The sequence below is a fragment of the Sycon ciliatum genome, chromosome 8, assembly GCF_964019385.1.
Source record: "Sycon ciliatum chromosome 8, ocSycCili1.1, whole genome shotgun sequence".
Classification (NCBI taxonomy): Eukaryota; Metazoa; Porifera; class Calcarea; order Leucosolenida; family Sycettidae; genus Sycon; species Sycon ciliatum.
Window position 1 is genome coordinate 18697152 of NC_088650.1, and position 19296 is coordinate 18716447.

At 44.8% G+C, this 19296-nt stretch overlaps 2 protein-coding genes across 2 annotated transcripts; both read left to right on the plus strand.

Moving 5' to 3' along the window:
• The first annotated feature begins 6152 nt into the window (after positions 1 to 6152).
• LOC135824003 (osteocalcin 2-like) lies at positions 6153 to 9712 on the plus strand. The gene is made up of 4 exons (XM_065336894.1): positions 6153 to 6256; positions 6908 to 7002; positions 8143 to 8481; positions 8911 to 9712. The coding sequence occupies exons 2-4, from the start codon at positions 6930 to 6932 to the stop codon at positions 9012 to 9014; spliced, it is 516 nt and encodes a 171-aa protein (XP_065192966.1). The 5' UTR covers positions 6153 to 6256; positions 6908 to 6929; the 3' UTR covers positions 9015 to 9712.
• Positions 9713 to 15059: 5347 nt separating this feature from the next.
• On the plus strand, positions 15060 to 16244 carry LOC135823606 (uncharacterized). Its single transcript, XM_065336452.1, has one exon. The coding sequence runs from the start codon at positions 15060 to 15062 to the stop codon at positions 16242 to 16244; it is 1185 nt and encodes a 394-aa protein (XP_065192524.1).
• The last annotated feature ends 3052 nt before the right edge of the window (positions 16245 to 19296 follow it).

The window sequence follows — 19296 nt, forward strand, 5'->3', positions numbered from 1 at the left end:
AGGTTCATCGGTTTACAGGGCTAGCTTGATTATCCAATGCACGTCAAAGAGTAGCAAGTACATGAAGTTTCAATCTACATGATTGTGTCAATTCAACTTCAATCCTACGTGACACTTTCTCCCTAATCTGGAGTTGTTTTAGAAGAGACTTTCTCCCTAGTTACTAGTAGTAGAAGTTATTAGGTAAGAAAACTACCTCTCTGGCCTGCCAAGCCGATGCATGCAGTGCACTAATTGTAGAGGGTAAAATAGTTTTTCTTTAGCTTTAATAATTGTGTTATTTTTACGAAGAAGGTTGTGGAAATGGAAGGGGGCTTGCTCGCACTCGTTCTCTACAATTGCCTCACCCTGACATCAAAGATCCTGCTATACATTACAGGTCCCTCGGTAGACTGTTTGACGCTTCAAATGGGTGTTACTTTTCTGTCGAAATTGGCACCATTGAACCCCTGTAACGGATGACAAAGGGCGCTATCCGCGACTTCGTGGGCATTCCACCTTGATCGTGCCAGTTCCCGATCTTGCAACAGCTCAGCATTGCCACCCACAAATCAAGGCCGTTTTGCTGAGCAAAGTGAGTTCAGCTAACACTAATATCAGGTACAGGTTACTACATGTAGTATTCAAAGGTTTTGCATCGCGACGCTATTTAACCTCTCATTATTATTTAGCTACAAAGACAACTAATTGCACAGTAAGCATGTCATATAATGTCGACATGTATGTGTAAAATGTTGTACGATTATCGCAAGGCACACAAGAAAGGGAAAGAGAGGATTCGTTCAGAACTGTTTTCTTGTTCTTACCTGCTGAGCTTGCCCCCCCCCACTGAATAGATGTAGTATTATCACCTTTTTGCTTCTCTCTTTTTCACCTTCTTTCACTTTTATTTGTCCATATAAGATTAGTTCAAGTAGGTCCCATTCCATTGTTACGTAGATTCACTGATGATTGTAACAAGAAAACAGTTCTGAACGAATCCTCTCTTTCCCTCCCTTGTGTGCCTTGCGATAATCGTACAACATTTTACACATACATGTCGACATAATAATTATATGAAATGCTTACTGTGCGATTAGTTGTGTTTGTAGCTATATTAAAACTGCTGTCTCCGAAACGCTTGTTCATTTTTATTTATTTTTTTATACAAATGTCCACTATATTCCCGAATATGTGCAAGAAGTGGTGGCGGGGCCCCGGGTCCAGGCTGCTCTGCCGACCTCAAAGGTCTCGGCGTCTACGCAGACAAAGCGCGCCATAATGCAGTAAAACCATGAGGACGGAAGGAAGAGGGAAAATGAATAATTGTGAGAAACGAGGACAATGGGTAGATGGTCGTGAGAGAAGCAGAGTGAAAGATTACGTTACATTGTGGTAGTGGGGGGTGGGGAGGGAGGATGCTAGTGAGGCGCTGGTCTAAACCGTTTCATAGGGCTTCTCTTTTTCTCATCACAAATGCTAGTCATAGTCACTATGCTGTGTGATGAGTGCTTCACACGAAACTCCGAGTAACGGCGGAAAAGCTTTGTTGCTTCTGTGTGATGATTGTATTACTGGCTCTGTCTACTGGGCATAGAGCACTATACGCAGTCTGAGGACCTTACACAACTTTCTAACCTCTGCTAGGTGCAGCCGTCACCTACAGTGCCGGCAAGTGAAATCCGACCCCTGAGCGGTGCGCTCGCATCGCAAAGACCCAACACGCGATAGTAAAACTACGAAATAGAGACCGCTAGAATGTGACTGCACCGCTTAGAGGTCGGATTTCAGTTTCCAGCACTGTGCATTGTATGCCGCGAAGGTTCACCCAGAACGGTAGAAGGGGAAATAGGAACTGAGTAGGCGATGTCGGGCTTGCCCGACACCACCAGTAGATGGGACATACAAGGAAGAACGGAAATAACATTACCATATTCACAACACTCACATGTACAAGCTGCAGCTGGTAGCGGCCTGATGTGTGTTAGCCCCTGACATTGTGATGGTGATGAAACGGAACTGAAATCGTTCAACCAACTCGCGGTATAAAGTTGTCATGACTTGTGTCCAGCAGCTCACACGGCCATGTCTTGTCCATCACTCCAATGCGTGGCGTATTTTCCTGTCCTAATTGCGTTATATACCCAAGCAGGATAACGGTATAGACACCCTGTGGCTTTCCATACGTCCAAATTTGGTTATATTGTTTTATGCCCCCCCCCCCCACCCGGCCCGGGGAGAGTTTGTAGTTTTCTTACGGTTTATTCCTTATAATACTCGCTGGCATGCTGCTACCCTGTTCATCGTAGTCCCCCCCCTCCCCCCCCCCTTTCCTAATCTACACTCTCTTGTACCATCATCCTTCAATGTGACGGACCCCACGATAGGCGGTCAGACTTTTGGTCATGCTAACAAAGGTATTAATATTATTATTATTATTTAGATCCAGAGAATGACCTTCCACCGTCTGACCCTCCTCGCCAACCAATCAATAGCCCTTTGCGGATAAGGCCAGCAGAAAGCACGCAGTACGTTGTTATAATTATTATAATAACATATTCGTTATAATTATGGTATGTTACGTGCATGTTTTACTATGCCTGCGGAGAAGCGGTATACCTGATTAGATGAATTGTCCGCCAAAAGGTTTGTACGGTTCATTCCATCCAGTTCACAGATTTTGGAGCAGAACGCTCTTTTCTACAAAGATCCCTTCACTGCCAAACAGGAGCTGCAGCAGAAGAGGCTCGACGTCATGGCCAGTCAGACGCCCAATGGGTGAATGAGAAGGAGAGTAACAGCGAGGGAGAGAGAGAGAGTTAGAGAGAGAGAGAGAGAGAGTTAGAGAGATTTAGAGAGAGATTTAGAGATTTAGAGAGAGAGAGAGAGAGAGAGAGAGAGAGAGAGAGAGAGAGAGAGAGAGAGAGAGAGAGAGAGAGAGATTTAGAGAGAGAGAGAGAGAGAGTTAGAGAGAGAGGGAGAGAGAGAGAGAGAGAGAGAGAGAGAGAGAGAGAGAGAGAGAGAGAGACAGAGAGAGAGAGAGAGAGAGAGAGAGAGAGAGAGAGAGAAGAGAGAGAGAGAGAGAGAGAGAGAGAGCGACAGAGAGAGAGAGAGAGAGAGAGAGAGAGAGAGAGAGAGAGAGAGAGAGAGAGAGAGAGAGAGAGAGAGAGAGAGAGAGAGAGAGAGAGAGAGAGAGAGAGAGAGAGAGAGAGAGAGAAGAGAGAGAGAGAGTGAGGGAGAGATTTAGAGAGAGATTTAGAGAGAGAGAGAGAGAGAGAGAGAGAGAGTTATAGAGAGTTAGACAGAGAGTTAGACACAGAGAGAGAGTGAGAGAGAGAGAGAGAGTTATAGAGAGTTAGACAGAGAGTTAGACACAGCGAGAGAGTGAGAGTGAGAGAGAGAGAGAGAGAGAGAGAGAGAGAGAGAGAGAGAGAGAGAGAGAGAGAGAGAGAGAGAGAGAGAGAGAGAGAGAGAGAGAGAGAGAGAGAGAGAGAGAGAGAGAGAGAGAGAGAGAGAGAGAGAGAGAGAGAGAGAGAGAGAGAGAGAGAGAGAGAGCAAACGAGAGAGAGAGAGAGAGAGAGAGATAGAGCGACAGAGAGAGAGAGCGGGAGAGAGAGCGAGAAAGAGAGAGTGACAGACAGACAGAGATACAGAGAGTGATACAAACAGACAGAAAGAGACAGACAGTCAGACCGACAGACATGCAGACGGATAGACAGATAAACGGAGAGAACGAGGGAGACAGAGAGACAAAGGAAAGAGTGGGAGGGGAGAGCGAGAGTCAAAGAGAGACAGAAAAATATAGAGAGAAAGAGAGAGACGGAGATGCATGCGGGGGTTTCGAGCAGTATTCGCCAAGGCTTATCCAGCAAGGCAGAAACTCGTCATGATAAAATAGATGTAAATGAATCCAAAAGGCGCTCGAGGATCGGAGTAAATAGTGACCTGTCTCTACTGATACGCCAAATCTTAATGTCTAAAACAGCGCTGGCCTATAACAAAGGTCCCTATTTCGAATCCTAATGGAGACCATGATTGTTTCATTATTTCTATTCTTAAAATAGAAGTTGGTTGTTTCAACGAAAAGCTACTCCTTGTGTGCTCCGAATGGCAGTCGTGAGTCAGTCAAGTGACAAGTTCGGCAAGAAGCTTGTATTCATCCTCGTCGGAACAACCAACTTCATGACTAATACCACTGAAGTCGCAAATTCTAAGTTCAGAAGCTTCTATTCAGGAAAATGACCTATTTGATACGAGTTATGACTAACAGTCCACCAAGATAATATAGAGATAATTATACATGTACATTGATGTCGCACTATCTGACTCTATAGTATCTCGTTTTCTTGGTTTACTGTTAGCCATAACTAATTACTTGTATCATACATGTATAGGTCCCTTTCTCTTTACATTCTTACTATTGGCTCACCATCCGAGTCTATTATTCAGAAGTTTCTCCTTTTCAACCGCTCAACCAAAGACCAAAATGCACTCCAATGTCATTGTCAAGGCTTCGTAAACCTACTTCTAGAAGTGGTCGAAACGCCATTATGCGCAACCACTTACTTCGGCCATTCAGACCCGCCCAAATTCCAGCATCATGACAGTGCATTGCCCACTGGGCTATGCAGCACAATTATATAATTTTTTCCTCAGTATCATTGTGCCGTGATGCGCTGCAAATTTCAATAATTCGATTCATCTGGAGTTGCTGGACATTCGACACAACAGACGAGTACTCTTACTCATTTCCTGCCATTTCGAGAGCATCTCCTTAGACTCGCACTGCCGACATTACCACGCCCTGGTCTAGCTGCCCCTTACGTCAACCCTACTTGTGTGCGAGCAAAAAGTGCGTGACGAGATTACCCGATACTAGCATCTCTCTGGACTTACGGTTTCTATTGTGTGTTTTCCAAACTACAGTCCTGTACATGTATACCAAATGCCATCACTTTGTTTACAAAGGAACGCCAAGTCCTGAACGAGCATGACCTCAACACTGCATGGGTCCACGTCACGTGGGTCCAAGTCAAGAGTCCACTTGAGACAAGTCATATAGGGCAACCGGCGACTAATCAGCAACATAATTCAGTCAGGGTTTGAGCTACTTGTTGCATAGAAGCGTACACTACTAGTACCGGTAATAAAGTGGTAACATGTGGAAATGTTCGTATTGCTCTTGGAGATCACTGTAGCTGGCTAACAGACAGCGTGTCGATGCGTTAATCTAAAATTGAGTTCTAATATGCATGTTCCGTCCACATGATTGATGATATTGAGGTGCAGTGTACAATGTTGATCGGTTGACAGCATCTTACCGGGCGGAAGATGCACTGTGTTGAATGCAGCACTGCTGACTTCAGAATGCTATCAACCGATCTACCAAACAAGGCTTCCATAATTATACTGCATACATGTACATGTACATGTGCGCAGTTCATAGAGTGGCAACTGGTAGACCAACACAATCCTTTGTATGAACCATTTGCTGTCCTTTGTCAGGCGTTGAGCAGGGGGAAATGAGAATCCCTTATAAATGTACATGTACATGAATGACACTATTATCGTACACGCCTTGAGTGCTGACTGTTGAGTGTTTGCACTTCATCGTAGTATGGGAGTCCTGTATATGAGAGGGCAGTTGTCGCCTGGGGTTCTCAACCTCACACACCACGACGCTTCCTGGATTAGGACCCAGCCAGGCACTTATATGCCCAAATGTAGAGTGTTAGATTACGCCACCAGACCGCTGAGGATCTATACACCGAGCTCAGCATAGTCTGGTAGACCAGGTGGCGTGGCAACGGAGCGCAGCTGACATCTCTGCATGGCATACCCAGGTTTTTGTCGCTTTCAAGGAAGTGCAAGCCACTCCCACGCTGCCATACTGCAAAGGCTGCTTGGCCAAATCACTGCCAACTCACTATTAGTCAAACAGGTTACATAGTTCCAAATCCAAATCCTCAAATTCAATTTTAACAATAATGACCCCGCGCGCTGAGTGCTGCAGCACTGCAACCGCACTGTAGCTCCACACACAGCACGCTGGAGTAACGTGGTCACACGCAGTCCTAATGACAACCAGCGAAGAATATGACATAATGGTAGCAAATCATACGCGGACTAACGACACACATCCCTTACTCAGCATGTCTCTCAGCGGTATAAAACAAACGGAAGAGCAAAAAGCACCACAGAAGCCGATGAAAGCCACCACGATAGCAGCGGAACATTTTCTCTCTCTTTGTAAAGCAGATCAAGACTACTGAGTGAGGTGAGGTTATTTACTGTCGCCTTTAAAAATGTGTATACGTTTCGGGAGATGAACCAACCCTTCAAACTGAGTGTACATGTACATGTACATGTATGGGTCGTTGCCAGTAGATACAACTTGACTATTCTGGTGCGTTTCAACGCAGGCTTGGTTCCAGTCACTGACCATGTTCGAGTTTTGATTATTCACAGACCTAGTGTCACATGCTCTGCCTGCAGATGTCACTGGGAAGAAATTCCCGTTTGGATTTGCGAAGTAAAACCAAGCTTAATAATTATGTCGCTTTACCTTAAAGTTTAGGCTTTGGGAATTGGTCCTTCCATAGGACATTCCATGCACCGAATTTATAGCTTTGACCAGAGCTACCATTCTCCGAAGTACCTTGGAGTCCACTCAGAGGCTCCTATCAGATTTCTTTACTCTATTCTCCACATTTGAGTTACCAGCTCCCCAAAATTATTCCAACAGAATCATCGTTCCGACCTAACAGTTCGAACGATCTTATAATATTTTAAACAGATACCCTATCATCATACACAGTGATGATGTTAGCAGCGTCTCTTCCACCATATACACAGGTTTTTAGAAAGACTAATTTTGTACTTGCTTTTTTTTTAAAACTCTGCCGTACCATGCCCTCTGTGTGTTCAGAGTCCACAGAAGCCTATCTACAATGGCATCGTCACTCTCCCTATGCTTTCTCCTGGGTCTGACCGTCGTGATGATGTCCATTACATTGGAAGCAGGTGAGCTCATCTGTGCTCGAGTTCACGCGCGCACACACACGCACACACACACACACACACACACACACACACACAGTGACACACGCACACAAACACTGTACTTGATGACTGACACTGATGCATACTGGCTACTAGCGTGGGTGGCTAAATCAGAGTTGGCTTGATGAAAAGTTCCACTAGCTCGGTTGATTACACAACAGCACACACACACACACACACACACACACACACACACACACACACACACACATACACACAGACACACGCGCGCGCACAAACCAACAAATTATGCCTAGCCCTGTTCAGTGTTGATCAAAAATCTTCTAACCATGGAGTCATAATTGTAAGCCCGACTCCCTGCTTCTAACCACATAACCACACCTTCCCCTTTAGACTTTAGAACGAGATCTGTGTTGTCAGCTAGGAAACGACTAATCAGCTACTTAGCCCGCAAAGGCCTTACTAGAATTCTAAAGCCCGCTAAATCGTAGTTCTACTACTTTTTGACGATAGGCTAATGGTCATGCTAGACCTCACACGTATAGACCGATGCATACATGGCACTGTGACGCCCAGACCCATGGTCGGCAGAGTCCATGTATTTCATCAGCACAGCTATTAACTGGCATTGTGGATAGCACGTACCCAGTCCAATGTACTTTTTGTCTTTCAACATGATTTGTAGGTTTGTGTTCTCTTAAAAAATATATAATAAAACAACACTAGACGTTCTCTCTGCACCATGGTTGTGATAAGTGACATGCGAATCTCTTCAAACGCTAGGGAAATCCCTGCACTGTGCATGCATAAACCTACATTATTCCTCTCTATTCAGGAATTACCTACCTCTGCCGTTTACACACTCCCACCCTCCCTTCGTGTATTCGTTTTTTTCTGTTTCTATCCCTCCTTTTCTATCTGACGCCCTTCCTGGCTCCATTCCTCCCCAAGGAGCTCAATCTATGCGTCTCTTCGTCTCCATTATGACTGTATCTGTGTCTCTGTGTTTCTGTTTCTCTGTCTACTTGTCTTTCTGTCTCTATCTCTCTCTCGCTTCCTTAGCATTTCTGTATCTCATAAGCCCATCATTCCCTTTCCCTTGTTTGGTGCTGTGCTGCGATTACTGTGTGTTCTCTGCAGCTCCTTCAAAGCGCTCCGCAACATCTCTAGAGAAGAGAGCAATGTTGACCTTGTTCTCAGATCATCGCGTTGCCAGATCTCGCTCTGATTCCGACTCAGACTCCGAGTCAGAGTCCTCCGAGCCCAAATCTAAATCCAAGTCAAAGAAATCCAAATCCAAGTCGGAATCCGAGTCTTCTGAGTCTTCCGAATCTTCCGAGTCTTCCGAGTCCTCAGAATCGCCCGAGTCCCCTGAATCTCCTGAGTCTCCTGAATCGTCAGAGTCAGTGTCGTCGGAGTCAGTGTCATCGGAGTCAGTGTCGTCGGAGTCGGATTCAATCAGTGAAGAAAGCGAGGAGTGTAAGAGCTTATTGCCGCGCTATATATGGACTTTCTTCTGCATTTGGTTTGTTAACGCTTCGCAGGGCTCTGAAGTCACTTTCGCTCCACACCGTCTGACTTCAACGAATTTTTACTGCAGATCACAAGTAGGGGATCATTTGTTTTTGCAAAAGGGACCAATTCGTTTTCTTGATATTAGAGGGAAGCATAATATACGCTGCAGGGAATCAGAAGATTAAGAGTGTTCTTGAGTACTCATGATGGTGGCGGTGAGGTTAGAATTTGTCTTTCTGTCCGTTTCTCTTGCCATGATTAGATTCTTGTCTGGGACGAAGTTGTTAGCACAATAATGACTGCTGTGGTACAGGTATTAAACGACTAGACCTTTAGCTTCATCACGTCTCGAAGCTGTTCTGCCTTCTGAATCTCTTTTTTCGTTTTCTCCAGCTCCAGAGTCGGCATCAGCGTCCGCGTCCGCGTCCGGCGAGTCAGGGGAATCAGGAGATAAAGATGGAGAAACGCCAGACTTTGGACGCAAACGCCGCAGATAGTTCAAGTATTCCGCAGTACCTAAATTCGAGGAGAATCCTACGGTTCATGCAAATTTAGCAGCTACTAGCCAAAGCTCTATTATACTGAGATTGGCGGTCACAGCTACAAATAAAGCATAAGCCCTTAGTTTAATGGCCACTTTCAGTTGCTGCCTTTCTTTAGATCACATTTTATTCTTTAGTCATTGCATGTGTGTCGTTCTTGTATACGTAGTCCAACACGTAGTCCAATCCGTCATTTCCACATCAATCTTTCTAAAATGTTACCCATATAGTACAGTGTAGACTGATGATTTCTCATGTTGCAGTGTTACCTTAGAATGTCTGCGTCTCACGACATGGCACATGTATAAGCCTACAGTGTATTGCCCGCTTATCCAGACAAGCCTACAATGTATGTGCGCAGTTCGCGGACTGTTTTTCTCCTTCTTTTTGCTGTCTTGAATCATGATTTACCCTGGATGCTCGGATAATCTTTACACTCTCTTTTTTTCTTTTTTTTTTCCAGTGCCGATAAGACCTCTTTTACGGGCAAACAGGATACAATTGACAGTGGCATGGCGAATGATTAGAACACAAAACTCTTTTCTTATGTCAAGGTCCACGTCAATAGTGATCATGAACTCATGATGAAGGTCTTTTGGTTGGCAGAAAAATTCAATTCTTTTCGGACAGAAGACTCTTGATTCCTCTTTGCAGATCCTGAGTGATTTCGATATCCCGTATATGTTGTGTACATGCGCGTTCCGTATCACCATACTGAGTACATGCATACCCATCCCGTAGAGTCGTGTACTACAAGTAGTGTAGTGGGGGTTCCATTCGATCACACGCTGCTCTTGGTCCGGTTGCATAGCGTATACCGTACAACGTCCCGTACCAACATGGTACACACCGTGTGACCGAATGGTGGTGAGTGCTTGTGTGTCTGCATATGCGCCAGCATACATTTAATACATGACTTGTACAAAAGAGAAAGATCCTTTTTTACAGAGAAACATTACTTCATGCACTACTGTACTACATAACTAGAATTAGATAAATCTTATTTTAGTTCACACATGTTAATGGTTTGACAGCATGAAACAAGGTGGAGGACACCTTGTTCGGAAACACGGCTCTACCAACCGTGTGTATGGTTGTAGAAAGGTCACTGTTTCCGAGCACGGTGTCCTCCACCTTATTTCATGCTTTAAAACAAACAACAAGTATATAACTAGCCCTGTGCGAATCCCTCCCTAGCACTGAAAACGTACTGGGGTCTTATACGATAGATAACTGACCGCGGCAGTGCATCCTTCTGTTCAAATTATATGTACATGTACCCAATGCTATAGAAAGCAAGCTGTTTCGGCCATAAAGGCCTCATCAGTACAGCTATGAGCTAAATAGGCCGAGCTACCAACCATGGTACAACGTACATAAACATGTAGATAACTGAGCGGAGCCTTCTTACCTGTCAGTTCATCCACTGCACAGAGCGTCGTCCTGTGCAAGTAAAGAGTGTTGCGCGGCCAATCCGATATGGCGAGTTCCCACGAACTTGAACAACCGCCTAAGAGTAGGGCCTAGTCTAATGAAATGCGTGCACCTAGAGCACGCCGTTGCACTTCCTTGCAGAAACTTGACTTAAGCTAGACTAGAACCAGGGAGCCGTGTTCGATGGCTCCCTGACTAGGACATAGGAAATGACAGTAGTACTCCGTTTTCAGCGGAACAAACATCTCACGAGCAGCAGGCAGCAGTGTGTAAGTTAGTGGCGCACACCCAGCGCTGGGTAGAATCCTGATGTCCAGTTGCACTGCTGCCTTGCGCCTGTGAGTGTGACTTACGCGTCACAAGCTACATGTACATGTAGGTGTTTGTCACCCTGGAAACAGAGCGTTGTTCGGTAGTCATAGTGATCTCTTTTTTTAGTGACTCAACCAGTTTCATTTCCCATTGTACAACCACGAAAAAGGCAAAGCAAAGACAACTAACTAACTTGAAGAACAACCACCATAAAATAAATAATGAATTAACAGTTTCCGCATTATTTTCATTTCGCTCAGGGGACAGGAAATACTGCCTTCTCACCGGAGAGAGGATTATCCGATTCCTACCAAAACGAGAAATCTGCGATATGAATATGTATGAGAAAGATGTGAGAAAAATTAATAATGATGATGTCGAATTACGATAGTTTAGTTGTTATGCGACATTTCCCTGACGGTTACAGATAAAAGCGTTTCGGAAGGCAAATGTCGAGAAAGGATGCGAGAACAAAATACAGCGTTCCTGAAGGAAATGGTGCACATAAATAGAGCATAAGGCAATGGTGCAGAAAAGAGGTGAGAACTTACAAACAAGGCAGTCGTGCAGAAAAAGAGGGAACTGAAGAACTAGCTGTTCTAGAGGCTATCATGTACATGTACATGTGAATAGCATCTCAAGATTTCAGAGCTTATAGCAGTAAGGAACAAATTCTGTATACATGTACATGTACATGTAGGTACAAATTTTCGTTCACGAAATCTTCCGTTAGATCACTCCACCAGCAGGTTCGTTACGTACTACATTTCGTTTTTCGTCGAGGTCTGGCACCCCGAACGTTCAGGAAAAATAACTTTAGTTTGGTACAAACTTTAGTTATTTCATGCCCCCTGACGAATACAGCGAAAATTAATTCTAAAAGAAACTTTGTACTTGTACAGTACGCAGGCGCAGCACAAGCACCATTGAACATAATTATTACTATTCAATAGGCGCTGCCGCTACTGCAAATGTGGCGGACTGTTTATTCCAAACCACACTGGAGTGGCCGTATCCATAGCAAGAGCCGCCGCATCATGGTGATTACCATAGAGATCACCATAGTGATCACCATAGAGACCTTTGAGCTGCTGCCTGCTAGAGAACAATAGAGCAGTGCTTGAAAAAACCACTTCGACTGTAATCTATAGTCTCAGGTGTTCGATGCCCAGTAGTAGGCCCTACTTCAGCTCCACCGATGTGTGCAGGCGAGAATATAGACACATGTACATTGCCATCAGGTTCGGCCTCATTTCCTCTGTGCTGCGCTGACGAGTCCACAAAGGACTAAACAGTTCTGTCCGCAGATTGAGTAGACACATGTACATGTAGATAGATAGATAGATAGATAGATAGATAGATAGAATAGATATAGAGAGAGAGAGGAAGAAAGAGAAATAGATAATACTCTTCGTTAACAGACTGTTTTGTGACTAAAGTCAATGCCACACACACAGCGTCAATCACCCGCTCGCAGGTTACTCTGTCTCTTGCTCTTCCTCCGGCTGATAACCGCTATGGCTTGTACGCATTAGTGCTTTCCAGAGGAAATATGCAGTATTAGCAGTAGGGCTGAAACAATTATACCGATAACTCGCATATCGATTGTTAAGAGTCCGATCGATAATCGTTAGTGTTCAAAACGAGTACTAACGATTTTTTATGCATGCATATCAGTGACAGTATTCTAGCCCTTGCACTCCTACAGATAGTGGAATACGAGTGCAATCATGTACTTTCAAGACTTTCAGGGGCAGTAAAATTTACTTGTGGCTTTGAAAGAGATTGGGAGAGAAAAAATTGTCTTTTTGGTTTATTTGTGGGAGAAGTTGGAGATAAGAGCAGTTGCCAGAGGGTAATGACAAGATTCGTCGCTCTAGAAACACCATGAAATTCTCTACTTGAGTAGTTCATGCTGATAAAACCAGCCAGTTATCTACAGATGTCAACAGGTGCGGTGCCACAAATTTCTAGCGTAGCAAAGGCATCATAAAATTTCTTTATCAATTGGTGTTTGATTGAGCCAACAAGAATCGATAAAACCAATATATCGATCGTTAATGATACTGGTTGATCGTTAGGAGTTATTGAATGATCGTTGCAGCCCTAATTAACAGTATTAAACTTTGATAAGAATAATTCGATTATTATCAACACATATGGCCGATTGGTTTGCAGGCCTGCCTGCGAATCATGAGGTCCCGAGTTCAAGACCCGCGCTGGTAGCAGGAAGCGTGTAAAAAAGACTTTTTACGCGTGTTGAACTGCGCCGACACCCACGGTCAACTGGGTACTCACAGCTCGGAGTGAGAATAACAAGGATATGCCTCATTTCTTGTTGGATGAGAGCAACGAAGTAAACAAGAAATGCAGGGGAGCAGCTGTTGCTGCAACCCTGCAGTTCTATTGTTGTTGTTGTTGTTGTGGTGTGTACGAGAGAGTCGAAAAGAAGCAGTTTACAGGGTTATGGGCCGTTACACGCCCGATTGGTTGAGAGACTAACCTCCTCTCCCCTGACTCACTTGTGAGGTCTGATTTCGCCACTAAGGTTAACAGGCATAGTGGTGGCATGTGGATGCGAAGGCTAGTTCGTGTGTTTCTGAACATTAAAGCGATGCCGACGCAGATCCCGCGAATATTATTATTATTATTGTAACTCGGATGGTGAGCCAATTAAATTATTGTGAAACGAAGGAGGACAAAATGTTACGAGTTATGACTAACTGTCCACCAACGTAACCAGAATGATCTTATACAGTCATCGAGTGCTCTGTGCTCCAGTCCTCTTTATTCTCGTGAGCTGTGTACTTGTTTTGCAGTTTGTTTGGTTTATTTGAATTCGCACAGTAACCGTGTACTTCAGCTATTCTCTCCTCCCTCTTCTGAATTTGACTCTCCGCTGGCCTTCTCTCCTCCCATCCCCTTACATTGTATTGGGCCTCCGCAGCTCCCCCCCCCCCCCACGCACACACTACATTGTCACATAGCACAACTCAACCATTCGCTACCCTGTTATTGAGCACTCCTGCTCGTTTGGTCTCGCGAATCCAAATAAAATCAACCAACCAGTGCGACAAAATGGCACAAAACTGACAAGGAGTACTGAGACATTCGGTGACCTGACACCTAGCTCCAACACTTCTCCAAGGCGCGAACCAACAACCTTCCAACTTGGAAGGCTCAGGTTCGGAAAGGTCCAAGAGGGGAATTCGCCTTCGCTTAGCTTCCCCTTTCTACGTTTATTACATAAACTTGAGCCTCCCAAGTTGAGTGGTCTGTTGCTTTGCGTCGTCGAGTTGTAGTAAGGCCGGTATGTCCAATAGTCTTACTAGTTTCGTCATCATCCAGTAACTTTCGGCATTCTTTGTTGCCGTGATGCTTAGCTCGTGCTCTTCTTCGTTGCGCTTTCCTTCCCCTCTTGGACCTTTCCGAACCTGAGCCTTCCAAGTTGGAAGGTTGTTGGTTTGCGCCTTGGAGAAGTGTTGGAGCTAGGTGTCTGGTCGCCGAATGTCTCAGTACTCCTTGTCAGTTTTGTGCCATTTTGTCGCACTCGCTGACTGTATAAGATCATTCTGGTGACGTTGGTGGACAGTTAGTCATAACTCGTAACATTTTGTCCTTCTTCTTTTCACAATAATTATTATTATTATCAACATATTGCAATTTCAAATTTGGACTTCACGGAGAATTTCAGTTTTAGGAAATTAGAGGTCACATGCCACGTACTGCTCTTTTGCTGCTCCTTTGGTGGTGTGACTGATGATTTTTTCTTTCTTTCATATCGGTCTTGCAAGTGTTGGGTTTCGGAGAGAAAAGAGCAGTACGTGGCATGTGGCCTCTAATTTCCTAATTATCAACATAATTATAATTATGCAAGAGTACTATGATTTTATCAGAGTATTTATCTTTGTTTACAGTTGCTGAAGATTGATAAAGACATTGATTTTGGAGTCCCTAACATGTGCTGTTCCTTCATTTTAGGCTTCCGTAATAGTTTGTTTGTTTATTGCAACTTGTTCCTCAATACGTCCTGAACATTATTATTTCTCGGTCGGAAGGTAGTTGGGAGAAGGTGGCACAATGTTCACTTTACTGTACCTGTAGGAGATGAAGCGATACAGGAGGAAGAGTCGGAGCAGCTGACGAGGCAAATCGTGCAACTCCTACTCCGTCTGAGTTCGTATACGCATCGTATACTCATGGTCGTACTCCTACAGGAATCCCCACTACCATTCTACCGAGTCTGAAGGTATGATGCGAGCAGGACTGACTTGGAACTTGCAGCTGGAGGGAGCGAATGATCTAACACTTGGAGAGTTCCCGTGCCGTACTCCACTGTCACCTTGCGACTCGTCTTTTTTGGAGAGAGGCAGCATGTTCAAGAACAAGCACGTTCCGCGGAGAAGTCCTCCAAAGCCGGCACCGCCAATCAGGAAGGTTTTCCAGAGTGTGGCCGGCCCAATCCGCTACCTGGAATTGCCGAAGATGTGTCTGGGAGTGGGTTCCTTCGGAAAGGTCATCCAAGCGGTCACTGAAGGCACGAATCATCCCGTTGCCATCAAGACGTCGTTCAGCAAAATAGACGAAGGGACGCTGCACGAGTTTGATATCCTGAATGGCATTGGACGACACCCAAACATCATTCAGCTAGTAGATTTGGTAGTGGAGTTGACATCGCACTCGTCCGAAACCCATCTAGTTGTGAACAAATGCCATGGTGCTTTGTGGTCCTGGTTGGGGCGTTGCCGCCAGCCCGTTCCGGCCAACGTTCGCACGGAGATCACCAGACAAGTCTACTCTGGTCTAGCGTTTATCCACAGCAAGGGATGGGTACATAACGACCTGCATTCCGCCAATATCCTTGTTAGCGGCTACAACGGTCAAGTCAGCATCACCGACTTCGGCATGTCTCTTCGCTTCACAGGCGACGACGGTGTTAATATTGTGTCCCAACACAGAGACTTGAGATCCGTCACGTTGCAAGTGATCCTCGAAATGTGGCTGGGTAGAGGAACTAAATACGTCAAGATGGTTCGTGATTGCGCCGTGGTGATGCACAATCATGGCGTTAACAGTGAACTAATTGGTATGGCCCAGCACTGGCTAATTTACCGTGCCGGCGAGGTCTTTCGCAGCGATAATAATCGTAACATCGGGTGCGAGTACCGAACTGCACTGGGCGAATGTCCAGACCTACAGCGTGCCATTCTGCTCATACACTCGTACGCCTTGACGCATGACATCCTGAATCGTGGTATGGCCGTTCCGCAGGACCTGCACAGGCTGTTCCGCTATGGCATTTTGGCGGGACCAGATCACAAGCTCAGCGCTACGTATATCTCCACACAGCTAGACAATAGCTTGAGCGAGGGTTACCGCCAACAGGCGCAGAGTGATATCTGCAGCATGACAGTTGAAATGGAATCTACAACTGTCTAAACGTTCGGCAAACATCCAATGCAATCATATCTCTTTAAAGAGCACCGCAATAAATCATTTCTTAGAACAGAGATAATTCACCCGATTCGAGGTTGGTGTGTGTTGGATTTTCAGAACAAAGAACACAACAATACCTTTGCAAAAAATACCAGAAAATTGGGGTAGATGACCTCATACCCTCTCCGACGTGTTGGAGAGGGTATGAGGTCATCTACCCCAATGGTTTTACCTGATAATTGCCCTGGATAGGATTGGTTATATAAAGTAGATATCATGCTGGATATAGTGTCATATTGAGGATGTTGGTGAGGAGTGAAGATGGATTCTGAATTTAAGATCTTACCTGCTTATGTACGTGAAAGGAGACTTCATGAGAAGGATGAAGAAGAAGAAGAAAAAGAGCAATACGGGGAGGAAAAACAGTGTCAACATCTTGATCATGTTTTACATGAAGGAAGATACGTGTGTTCTTCGTGTGGACTTGTCATGGCGGTGATTTACTTCCCTGAAGATGATGTGCATAGGAGATGTAGTTTGATGAAGAAGCCTTACGCGGTACATGAGCGGTTAAGCGGTGTGAATCGTCATCTTTTGCATTTTCTTTCGAAAACTGAACTCTTATCCGATCAGCTTTGCGTACACCCTCTTCGGGAGCAGATACTTGCGATGAAAAAATCCTGTTTGTACAAGAGTATAAACTATGCTATAGCATTATCCTGCATAGTATACGATACGAATGTGGATGTACTACGTAAACTGCGTTCCTACTTACCTCGTAGCAATGTATCATGGTTGAGGTTCAGTCGAATCATGAAACCTCTTCCTCAGCATTTCCACTCCTATATGTACTGCATCTCATGGAGTCGACCAGGATGGTGTCTTCTTCTCAACTGTCCACGTTGCGTACGAATTTGCTGATTTTATCTCCATCTGATACATCTCTTTTGGCATCATTGATTGATGCCTATTGTTGGGAAACCTATTCACTTGATCACGTGATTCAGAACTTGCACACGTTTGACTCTGATCTTATTTCCATACTGTATCAGTTCACTAAAGTGGCGGTATCATGTAAGGAATCTTTAAGATGAGATATGATTTTGGTGGGCATGCCGCTGATTGGACAAAATGTTGTTGGCGGGTTTGATGCTGGTTGGTCAAATATTTTTGGTGGGCTCAATGCTGAGTGGTCAAATGTTTTTGGTGGGCTTGATGGTGATTGGTTGACCTAGCTGACACATATTTTATCACGTCAACCCGCCTCCGTCTCTGCCTTGTATAAATACGGGTGGTTGTCCTGTAGTCGAGTCATTCGTTCATCGAATACAGTGCTGATGAGTTGTTCTCCCTTCGCTTCCTGGAAGATGGATAACCTATACGAGCGGCGGGTGAGGAAGAATTCCGCTCTTCCTGCTGACCCTCCTCAAGTTGTGCTCTCTTCGAAGGCAGTACCGGCTAAGCGTCGCTATGTGTCACCTGCTCCTACCAAGCTCCACAAAGAGATTGTGGTAGATGGGTTTCAGGAGGACATGCAACTGTCCTACAAATCATCAGGTAGATCCTTCTACAAGCCTGGTTATAAGATGTACTTCCCTTCAGGAGCTCTACCAGCCTGTGGTAGTACGGCAACAGCTCGCAAAGATGCTCAAGGACAGGTTTACATCGAACTGAATGAGTCCACTGAGTTCATCATTACGAACTTGATCAAGACTTGTCCATCGCTCCGTGACACTCTCCGAAGAGGACGTGTGGAGAAGATCAAGACCAACTTCTACCCATCACGTTCGTCCTACGGTCAATGTCGGGTGTACATCAACGGTGAAAGCAAACTAGTCCCGACCAGCTGTTTCGAACTGGATGTGGAACAAGATGTTTTCATCTACCCCGGGGCAGTCTCCCTCGACATTGACGAGCAAGCGTTGAAGGTACGTCTTGCTGTTGCTCCAATCGTCTGCATCAACGTGGACCCCAGATGTTTTCATCGTTCTCTGGACGCACACATGACACTTTCTACCACGGAACTGAAACAGCTAACTGAGAGCTTCATATCATTATGCAGTGTCGCCGTCCGACATGACGATCAGCTGGTAGAGACCTTCCAATAAGTCTTTAATGAACTGCATTCTTTATCAGACAGTTGATCATTCATTCTTATCCTATCCTATTTGACTGTATACTACTTCCTACTGCAATATATCATTATAGTCAAAACTTCTAGAAAACAAGTATGGGTGGTGTTGTGTCGAGTAATACATCCACGGAAGAGTGCTGCCTTGCCTCTTCTGATTCTAGCATCCCCATTGATACTAGTAGGGTATGGGTTGCAGGATGTGAAAAGAATGGAATTGGAAAAGATGAGCCAGGGTGATTTCATGTGCGCACCATCAAGGAATGCGTCAATCATGACAAGGTTCCATCATGAATGTGAAGACTTCGAGACTCGTCATGCCTTTGACATGGACCATTTATTCGTTCCAGATTCACCGTTGTTTCAGGAGTCTGCTAAAAAAGTTGCTATCTGCTAAAAAAGTTGCAATGAAAAAAAAATAATAATAATAAAATAAACATGAAAAAAATCCAAGCGCGTTTTGTACGGTCATACCTCAAAAAGAAGAAGATTAAGTTCCAGTATGAAGCTACCAAGTCCGATTTGAACAAGGTGGCGGGGCTCGAGTCTCTCAAGTGCCGGTGGCAATTCATGTTATTATTATTTTATTTATTTTACTAGGGTGTTTCCCACAGACCATGTGTTTGGTTACGCTGCACAAGCAGCGCATTACATTATCCCTTCCACTAATTGTTATCGGCCAATCAGCATACTCTCACCACCTCACATCCAATGAGCATACCCCACGTCACACTAACTTTACACAAACTTGTCTCATATATGCGAAAAATGGTACTGGATCATAGCAACATCCTCCTGGATAATGAACAAAATAACGATTAAAACACAACAACCGACAACAACCGACAACAACCAACAACAACCAAAAACAACCAACAACAGCCAACAACAACCAACAACAACAACCGACAACAACCGACAACA

Bases quoted from the DNA above. Each gene is read 5' to 3' on its own strand.
- LOC135824003 (XM_065336894.1), top strand. From the start codon at position 6,930: ATGGCATCGTCACTCTCCCTATGCTTTCTCCTGGGTCTGACCGTCGTG. The intron at 7,003-8,142 runs GTGAGCTCATCT...TGTTCTCTGCAG, and splicing joins GTCCATTACATTGGAAGCAG to CTCCTTCAAAGCGCTCCGCA. The intron at 8,482-8,910 runs GTAAGAGCTTAT...CGTTTTCTCCAG, and splicing joins CAGTGAAGAAAGCGAGGAGT to CTCCAGAGTCGGCATCAGCG.
- LOC135823606 (XM_065336452.1), top strand. From the start codon at position 15,060: ATGCGAGCAGGACTGACTTGGAACTTGCAGCTGGAGGGAGCGAATGAT.